The 10,466-nt window shown below is 42.6% G+C and overlaps 1 protein-coding gene across 1 annotated transcript; it reads right to left on the bottom strand.

The window, feature by feature from the left end:
- Positions 1 to 1,778: 1,778 nt before the first annotated feature.
- Positions 1,779 to 10,368, bottom strand: PHF5A (PHD finger protein 5A). Its single transcript, XM_083698836.1, has 4 exons — positions 10,149 to 10,368; positions 8,211 to 8,234; positions 5,503 to 5,669; positions 1,779 to 2,283 (listed from the first exon to the last, which is right to left on the bottom strand). Exons 1-4 carry the CDS (start codon positions 10,198 to 10,200, stop codon positions 2,194 to 2,196), a joined length of 333 nt encoding a protein of 110 aa, XP_083554962.1. The 5' UTR covers positions 10,201 to 10,368; the 3' UTR covers positions 1,779 to 2,193.
- Between the last annotated feature and the right edge of the window lie 98 nt (positions 10,369 to 10,466).

Below are 10,466 nucleotides of genomic sequence, written 5' to 3' on the forward strand. Positions count from 1 at the left end.
TTGGCCGAGGGAGCCGGCATACAGCTCATGTGGCCAGCATGACTAAGCTGCTTCTGGCGAACCAGAGCAGCACACGGAAACGCCGTTTACCTTCCCACCAGGGCAGTTCCTATTTATCTACTTGCTCTTTGATATGCTTTTGAACTGCTAGGCTGGCAGGAGCAGGGACCAAGCAATGGAAGCTCACCCCGTCGCGGGGATTCAAGATAGTAGCTCACATTAAACAAGACAGTAGCTCACATTAAAAGGAATGTCACTTCTCTTTTTCTCAAATATTTTAGTCTATAACATAGAGTAGACCAAGACAAGATCCACAAATCATGTCACAAGTCATGTTCTGAACACTTTTCATGCTTTTTCACATCATCTTCTTTTTCTTGCCATTTTCAACCATTCCACATCATATACCCAATGTGGGGAACCTATGGCCCACCAGTCCTCTCCATTTGGCCCATTAGGTCATTTGGGCTAAGCCATGCCTACCTGCTTTATACCTGATATGATGTCTGATGTAGGACAGATGAAGACATGGCTGTGCCAAACTGGGGTTGCAAGCACTACCAATCTAGAGTACAGAGTCTTCATTTTGAGAATTAATTTATCATAGAAGCATAGAATTGTAGAGTTGGAAGGGACTTCAAGGGTCATCTAGTCAGCCCCTGCAATGCAAGAATCCTGCCCACAGCCATTCCTGGGAGGGTTCAAACCACCAACCTTCTGGTTAACAGCCAGACACACTGCCCCATTGTGGCACTGGTGGCTACATGACTGGATAGATTTACAATATTTTGCGTCTTGAGTCTTTCCATTCTGGGCCCATCCTCCCATCCAATTGCTCCCCAAAGGTAATGTATCTTATTGGTCCCCAGCACTGGCTCAGTAACAGCCTAGAGCCATTACCATCTTGTGTAAAAAGAAGGAAAAAAGCTTCACCCGCATTAAAAAAATAGGAAAGACAAGAAATATTAAAAACCCAGCTATAAAAATCAAGATTCCAAAAGTAAGCTTTTGGAGCTAGTACAGAGTATACCGAGACCTGTTCTAGTTATAGCATTTGAGAAACAGTGTTATTCATGGCTATGCTGTAGTGGTGTGTTAATATGCTTTGCCTAACAGGCACAGTGGTCAGTTAAGAGTGACCTGTTTTCAGAAACCCTGGAAGCAAAGGCTGAGGTCCAGGGTTGCGAGTATGTAGAAAGCTTGCTGTTTCTCTTGCTGAACCTGTTCTGTGGAGAATAGCTTTCTACCATGTAGAGGCACCTTGGTGTTTAGAAGTACACGTTTATTACCACACCTTTTACCACACCAACTATTTCCCTTCAGAGACGACAACTTGTGCACAATGTCTGGCTGTGATTTGGAATCTGGTAATCACAGCTCATAACAATGCCATTTATGGGATGGAAGAATAATCTGGGCAGGGCAACACCCATCTTTTTATAGTCTGCTTCTCATGGGTCTTTGTCTGTAGCAGCAGTAGCATGTCATTTTCCTGCTGCTGAACTAGTTCTATGTGGATAATTGCACTAGAACAAAACTGGGTAAATCTCAAATGGCAACTAGACTTTTTCAACAGTAGGCAAGAATGGCGGTTTTACAGCATAAGCATTTCACACTGATGCAAGACACATGCTAAGACAATATGAACTGCTGTTCTTTAAAGCCTTTCAATGCTGTGGACTTCAAACTTGCCACTGTTGGAGGATATCATTTTATACATATCTAACAACAGGAGCCCAGAAAGAACAACATGGAGAGATTTAGAGACAGGACCCTCCTTTAGAAGACTACTATAAAACTTTATTGATGCATAATTCACAAAGATGCTGTGGCTTGGCTTATGTCAGAGAAAATATAGGCATGGTCATAACACTAAGTGAAAGGATTCAGTCAACAGAAATTTAGGCTGCTTATCTATAAAGGGGTAGATTGGAAGTCACAGGGGCTGAAATGTAAATCTCCTTCCTCTGAGACACAGATGCAATAAAAATGCTCAACTCCCTTGGTAACATTAGGGACCACTGAGGAATGGCAGGGAAGACAGCAACCTCCAAATTGAGTTTTACATACTAGTTTCTGCAACAAATTTTAAGGACTAAGAACAAATGAGCTGCTTTCCAGTAAGATGGCAGTCCTTTTTTTAAAAAAAGAATCCTTGCAGTCTCCAGCAAATGTACCATGGTGGAGATGGGATCACCTTTTCTTAAAGCCATACTTCTTTCGCTCATAGAAGAGATCTGTTTTTGAGCTGCCCAGATTGACAATCTTGGGACAGCCATCTCGCTGAAAAGGAACAGAAAAGGGATATGGTTAGAACAAGGGTAATGCTAATAAATGTATCATACAAGTTACTTTACAGCTCAGATAGGGTGTGCAAGAAAAAAATTAATCATCACTCAACACTAGACCCGATTCTGATACATGTACTGGCTACAGGTAGTTATGCCAACCTTCCATTTGAAGTCCAACAGTGATTCTGCCACAAAGGCTGCAATTCTACATACTCTTAATTATTTCTGAGTATGCTATTTTAGGATAGTGTTGCAATTCAATTTTCTCTACCAGGGGCGTATGAATTCTACATCCAGAATAAGTTGCACAAAGTTCCTTTATTTAATCTGGCCTTGGTGTTTGGGGCTTTGCGGAATTTGAAGTGTTTTTGCAAAGACAGAGGAATTAAAAGATCAAAGTCATACTCTGTAGACCCATGAAAATCAACATATTTAAGTTAGTGATGGCTGACTTACTGAAAGTCCATTGATTTAATGTTTCTACTCTGAGTATGACATGGCTACCCAAAGAAAGCAGGCATTGACAGTGAGAAATATTAAGAGCTGTACAGGGCAAGTAGATTAAGCACTTTGCAAGCCCGACCCAGAAACTTTGCTTCAGGTTTCTGCGGATACATCAGCATATTTTCAGATTTATCTAAACCACCATAAGATTTAGAAAATGAAAAAGCAACAGAAAGCCAATATGTGAGCTCCTCAAGGAGTCAAATAGCATGCTGCTGTTCGACTTACAGAATTGATGGTTTATGGTAGTTCCTGAAGAAAGAATTGATGTTCTGAAGTGCACTGAGCTGTAATGAATCTCAGTTGGCACTTTTGAGAAGCTTCCCCATTTTGCATTCTTTCTCATTTCTGTGGCACCTTACAGACTGCTACTGGCATGCAGTGTTCAAAACTCCCTTTGTGACAGGGAATTTCATTAGCACGAGCAGTTTCTGAGCTCTGGGCGCAGTACTGTGCCTAAGAGTTCAGATTAAAAACTGCAGAGTGGAAGGAAAGGGGGACCCTTTTCTGCCTCCCCACTTCCAGCTACTCTCTGAATACTGGAGAAGAGACCCTCTGAAAAATATTAGGAGGGTAGGCAGGGGAAGGACTAGAGCACGTGAAAAATGAACATAATATTTTAGCTGCAGTTCATTCATTTTCAGCTTTGTATGCTTGTTACAAAAAAAGCGCACCTAGACATTCTGTTACTGCACCCATAACACAGGTTTAAGGTGCCATTTAGCTCCTAGCTTTCATATCTCAGTTTCTAACACTACTGGCACGGCAGCTACAGGGTTAGGCAGGTAGAAGATCATTTGCTGTTGAATATGCCAGGGTAGTTTGGATTCAGGGTAGGCAGGGACTGCCTATTGTTCCAATAGCTGCTGTGAAGGGATGAAGAAACAGAGCGTGGTACAGTTACAGCTGGAGGAACCCACCTTACAGATAATTTTCAGTTACATTTAAGCTGATAGATCTGTGAACTTTTTGCAGGGTGCTGGATTCTGTTCACCAACCTACCCGCTCAGCAGATGCAATATTTTCCTCAGTTTACACTTTGACACAGGAAATCAATAAATACCTCCCCAGTCTGAAGTGACACATTTTGTGTGTGCCCTATGCCACATTTTCTGGAGGGGCACTTTCACTACTGTGTGATCAGATGCAAAAGCAGACAGGGCGCCCACACAGCTCTTAAAGGTGAAGGAGCCCTGGCCTCTTTTTCACCTGGCTACCCTATTGTATTCACTGACAAACTTCCCACAAGTATAGAAATAGCTTTAAAACCATTTCCAACTGCACTTCATGGCCTCGCCATTTCAGCATCTGTCTGATTTGGAGAGGATCCTCTTCATAGAATTCCATCTTAACCTGGGTGCAGCAGTACTTTATGCTAAAAGAACCCATTGTTACTGACCCATTTTCTTCATACTGTCTAGCAGCCCTGGTGCCTTCTTTTCTGTCTACAGTTGAGACGAGTTTATGCACACATTCAACATGCACTCAACTGTGGAATCCAATGTCAATTTACTCATAAAGCATCTATCACACCATAGATGGCTCTAATGTCACAGCATCTCAAACAGTACTTTTAAATGGAGGTAGTCGATACACATTCAACTGCAAATCATCAAGTAATGTATATGCAAATTCAAAAAGCCTTTTCTTTTTAAAAACCTCCTCCTCCCAAGCCCTTCCTACACAGTATCAGAGAGAATGAAGCTAATTGTCAGCTACTCCATTTTCAAGAGCCATGCTCTCTACTTCTGCTTATTTTTCAACTCAAATGCGAGACGGCTGGGTAGGAACAAGGTCACTTCTATTGTCCCTGCATAGTAACCAGCAAAACAGGTGCATTTCACTTTATAGATAATTGCATTTCTGTGGTACAATTGGAGCAGCGAGGTGAAAAAAAGAGAGCACAGGAGCTCCTGCACCTTTAAAAGATGTACCTTCCCTCTTCTCTACAACTATTAAAGATGCATGAGCCCTGACCTATTTTTCACAAGGCCACTTTAGAGTCAAGGCATTTTTTCCTGTACTCATTCATTGTTAAAACAGTCTGAATCTGCTCTTACTGTAAGGATTTCTGGTACAGAAGAACACCAGCTCTACTGTTGCAACATTGCAATACCCATCCTCAGACAAAAATATAAGGTGTCCCAAATTCATAGAAGGGACCTTGAGGGTCATCTAGTCTAACCCCCTGCAACGGAGAAATCTCAACAAGTGACATTACAGAGGAATTTGTAGGACTGTATCACTGAAGAGAAAATCTGATACCATTGCTACTTACAAACCACCCCACCCCAAGACCGCTAACCCAGATTGCTGTTTAGAATAATACTACACTACAATGGCTAGTAGTTGATTCTATAATTTTAAATTAAAGGTTCAACTGTCAATGCTGATTTTTATTTTTTAAACCCCTGTCCTTGATCTCTTGTAATCTAAGGCATGAATGAAATCTGTCTACTGGTTTGCAGCCATAAGTTATTTTAGAAGAGTTTGAAATTATAAATTATGTTCGTTTTAGGGCCCTTTTGAAAGAGACAAGTATGAATAAGCCTTTATTGAAGGTACTGGACATGAGAGCATATAGATATTAGAATATAAGCATCCCAGGCTTCAGATGTTTACCAACACATGGGCCAACGATAATATTTAAGAACAAACAATTGCAACTTAGAGAGCGGAAAAATGCAAATCCCTGTAACAATCTTACATCTTTCTCCTGGATGGTGCATTCTTTACAGTAGTATGCATCAGAGACACCAGGACCTCCACATATCACACAGCGCCCTTGATAAGACCCATAGTTGCACTCATCACATATGCGCACCAGTGTGCAGGGCCGCACGTAAGAGTCACAAATAACACACTTGCCATCACCTGCAAAATAAGTACACGTATTTCAAGTGAAAGAAAAGATGCAGACAAGCCACCCACAGAAAGAATATACACAGCTTATTAGATTACCCACAGAACATGCTACAAAAGAAAGGCGTTAACTGGGTTTGCTTCCAGGCAGATGTGTTTAAGGTGGAGTTGCCACACCCCAAATACAATGGCTTGAGTTGTTTACAGATAAAAGTCCAAAGCAACTGGCATTTGATTGAACTTCCCCATAAACCAGTCTGCCACATTTTTTGAATTTTTTAATCATATGTAACACCAAATCAGCATCTCTGTGCAGGGATGAACACAGAATGCAGCATCACAGATACACCAAACATATAATGCCAATGCAATCTTCTACACTTGAAAGGTATATTCAGTGATCTTCTTTTCTTAATTTGGCTTTAGGAAAGGCTGAACGGGCAAGTGCACACATACATAATTGAAGCCATTATTGCTGTAGATAGCTCTTGAGGTATGGAACCAAAGTTAGCAAGTAAGTAAATAGCCAACAGATGGCAATGACAAGCACTGCCAGCCTGGACCATATCCAAGCAAATGACCTAAAGACGAAGAGCTTCATATCCCATTACCCTCGTCCATCTAATCTTTATTCCTACTAAGGATTTGTTTAACTTGCTCTTTCTTTTGGAAGGTGAACAAATTCCTTTTAAGAAAGCTGCTGATAACCTCCTGGGTGACAGCTACAACAGACCATCTCATAGTTTCCCCCCAGTACTGCTTTATTTCTAGTTTCGAAGATGGGGCAGGAGTAGGGAGCCATTTCATTTGTGTGGCAAGTAGCCCTGGGAAGCACCCAAGTGCAGCACCTTCTACTCTCTTACTCTGCATCCCTGGGCTGAAAAAGCTTTCCTGTCTGCAATAGCTTGTGCTGTTATCCTGTCCTTTTATGACCAGGAGAGACAGCATATGTTACTCCAATAGCGATATTAAGAAAAGCCATAATCTGCCCATAACTTCATCCTTTCTGACATCCTTTTACTCTTTCTGACATCTTTTCCTTCTGCCTAGTTTCACCTCAAAATGGACACTAGCTAGCCTGGTCATTATGTGGCCTGAAGTTTTGCTTTCACTTTACAGGTACCTGTGCTTTTTAAGGACCAGAGGAGACTCCGGAGTGCAGGGTGTGTGTGTCTTTTTTCAACCCAAGGGCTGCATTCTTTTCTGGGCAGCCTTCCTGGTGCTACATGCCAATGGTGGGTGGGGTGAGGTGGGGCAAAAGTGGGCATGGCACCAAATTTAAATTTTACCTTTGTAAAACAGCATAGTTTCTATGCACACTCAATCAACCCTCTCTATCCTCCATCCATGAGTACAAGAGGAATTATCAGAGTTCAAGGACACATTCCAGCCAGGCAAGAGCTCCTGGGGTGTAAAGCATGGTCAGTGAGGTGTGTACTGGGGAGAATTCCAGGGGCCAGGCAGAAAGGCCTGGAATTTGGCCCCCGAGCTTGAATTTCACTGCCCCTGATTAGCACACATTATAATGCATGTGTGATTGTTGTGTCTTAAAATGCCAGTAAAGACAGCTGCAGCATATCAGGAATGCTAAGTGTGTTTTCTGCGGGCTGGATTGGACAAAAGTCCAAAGCATGATGTGGTGAATTAAGAGGCCTGTGGCTGGTGCACATCTTCCTTCTTTTCACAGGTGCCTTGCTGTCCTGGTCTGCTTCCTTGAAGTCTTAAGTTGCCAGTGTCAAACTATGGTTTAACATTACATCTGAAACAGCCCATGGTCTCTTCAGACATTCTAAAAATGTTGCTACAGTAGTACTGGAGCAACACAGACATCCCTGCTTAACATTGCAAAGCTCTTAGGAAGCATGAAGTTAGAGGGATTGGACGGAATGGCTGCCATGTTTTGATACATTTTTCAACCCTTTCTTTTCTTCTCTTAAACTCTCACCAACTTTTTTCACACACACCCCCTTACAATCTATACATCTCTATCAATCTATACATTGATCCACCATGACTACTTTATTTTTAAATTATCTAAAGTAAACATATAGGTATGTTGCCAATTTTTATATTCCTTCTCTTCTCTTGGGTTTAGATTCCAAAGTGTTTCAGACAGGTTTAGGTGAAAAGGTGGTTTCTCAAGTCTATGGCAAGTCTTGAACATCCAAGCTGCAGTTCTATACTAATTTGCCTGGGAGTAAGTTTCAGTGAACATAGTGGGGAAATTCTGAATATGCAAATACAGGATTATACTACATGTGTAGCTAGAATTTTAAACTTAAAATGGCATCATACTCAGTGCTTGTTTTCAGGGGGTAATCAAGGGTATGCACTATCAACACCTCTTTTTGTTGTTTAAAAAGTGTGGCACTTGCTGTAACAACTTCAAGGTGAGTACTGGCACCTATTTTTCTAGAAAAAATGCACTGGTTATACCTATAGGTTTAATTGCATTTTAGAAGACTGACTTTACTCAGCTTGGAAGAAATCCTGATTTACTATATTGGGCTCCAAATCACAGAAGACACACAGTATGTAAAAAGCTATACTCACATTTTTCACATAGTCTTCCAATAGCTGCAATGAAAACGGAGAAAAATGAATAACATTCATTTGGAAATTCCGAAAGTTCCACATTATTTCTAGAATCCGTACACTTCAGGTTACAGACTCCGTTAACCCAAAAATAGTACCTCGGGTTAAGAACTTTGCTTCAGGATGAGAACAGAAATTGTGTTCCAGCAGCGCGGCGGCAGCGGGAGGCCCCATTAGCTAAAGTGGTGCTTCAGGTTAAGAACAGTTTCAGGTTAAGAACAGACCTCCAGAACTAATTAAGTTCTTAACCCGAGGTACCACTGTACTACTCTTCAGGATTAACCTCATATTCGGGTGAGGATGGGTGAACTATGAGAGAATAATAGGTTTTAAAGGCAATTAACTAAAATGTTTAATAAACACTTAACTTTTGGTATTCCGTAAGAAGATCCTATCCAGACTGATATTCGGGGCTGATCCTATCCATGCTTAGTCAAAGGTAAACTGAACGAACTTTAATCAGTGAGTAGCTAGATACAGTGCAGTGGCAGCAAGGCCACATGGCACAAAGTACCCGAGTATATTTTTAAAAGCAGCCTTTATATTTTCCTTCAGTTTCAAACAGTGGGACCTGTTTCCAGGCAACCGTAGGCTTTCACTGTTAATACTGTATTGGCAGGACTAAACTTAAAGCAAACATAATCTTTCCTCACTCTGCCTAACGTGTTTTGCCAAGATTAGAGCTTGTCATTTTCAAAACAACAGTAAGAATGTAATACTCATAGGGAATGAAGGCAAAGAATGCGCCATTTTGATGAAAATACAATAACAAAGCCTTGTGTCTTATGTACGTCACAGGCCGAGAGTGACGCAGCATCATGTAAACTTACAACTTCCATAGGTAAATAAGAGGGCAGGAGGCCCCAAACCTGTAGTTGTATGGTAGGAAAATCTTGTAACAAGTATGATTAAAAAAATAAAAATAAATCCTTGCTGCTAAGAAGCAGTTAATAAAATATCAGTTAAAACCAGGAGGGAAGGGGACAGAAATGTAGGGCGTTACATATCACTATGTGACTCATGTAAAACTGTTGTAACTGATACAACATTCATTTCACTTTAAGCAAGTACTGTATTTGGTTGCAAGAGGATCTCCTCTTTTGCAGCCCCGCTAGCTGAAATCCTTTTAATTAGATGCTAGGGATTGATCAGAACTTAAGTGTGCAAATCGTGTTCTAATATTATACAGCAGGACCTAAATGCTTCCATCTACATGCCACAATGATGCAGCAGATATACAGTACTTGTTTTTCCATCTAGGTCTGCTTATGACAGCTGCAAGGTTGGCAGACGAACACTGCACTGTGTTAAGGAATATCTGACGGGGAGGGGTGGAGAGGAACAGTGATGGGCTCCAGAGATGCATTTGTATGCAATATAAACCATCCTAGGGGCCAGCTGGCAACCTGAGGATGGGAAAGCCATTAAGGAGCAACTACTTTATACAGAACTTATGCTCTGAATTCAGCTGTCAGGGCTAATGGTTAAACGGACTAGACCTCGGCTGATTTAAAGCTCCTTCTAAAGCCACCTAAGCCTGCGACTATCACTGCATCTGAGGGCACGGAATCCCCCGAGTTCACTGCCGCTTGCGAGATGCGGAGAATGAGGTTTCGCCGGTCCATTTCTGAATCTCCCGCCGGTCGATTTCATTGGGCGGCTACGACTTCAGCCACAACGAGTGAGGCCCAAGCGCGCCGGTTCGCAATTCCGTTTCAGACGTAAGGCCTCGCCGCGTTTTGCCGTTTGGACCAGAGCAGAAGTCAGTCGAGCCTCCCGCCTCGGAGACCCGGCCGGTGTGGCCTTCCCGGCCGCTGCTCTCCGCCCGCCTCCCGCGCAGGCCAGGCCCCCCTAGGCTCCCGGTCCGAGGGAAAGGGGGAAGGAAGGGGGCCTCACCCACGCCCGCCTGCTTGCGGCAGAAGATCAAATCCGGGTGGTGCTTGGCCATCCCTGAACCCCTTCGCCTCGCGCCGCCGTCGTTACTGGCCTTTCACCTTTGACCCCTTCAGGTCCTGGGGAAAGCGCAGGTCCTACACACTCGCCCACCTCCACACAAACCGGCTTTTAATTTCCTTTCGCGCGCTGCCGCGTCGGGTTACCACACTCGAATATCCCGCAAATAAACAACAACGTGTTTCTTCGTAGCCCTTAGAATATTTTTAGAAGGGGGAAATGTCGGCAATTTACAACTCTCTCTCTTTCAGGACCTGGCAG

Source organism: Podarcis gaigeae, assembly GCF_964106915.1.
Source record: "Podarcis gaigeae genome assembly, chromosome: 10".
In the NCBI taxonomy this organism is placed as follows: Eukaryota; Metazoa; Chordata; class Lepidosauria; order Squamata; family Lacertidae; genus Podarcis; species Podarcis gaigeae.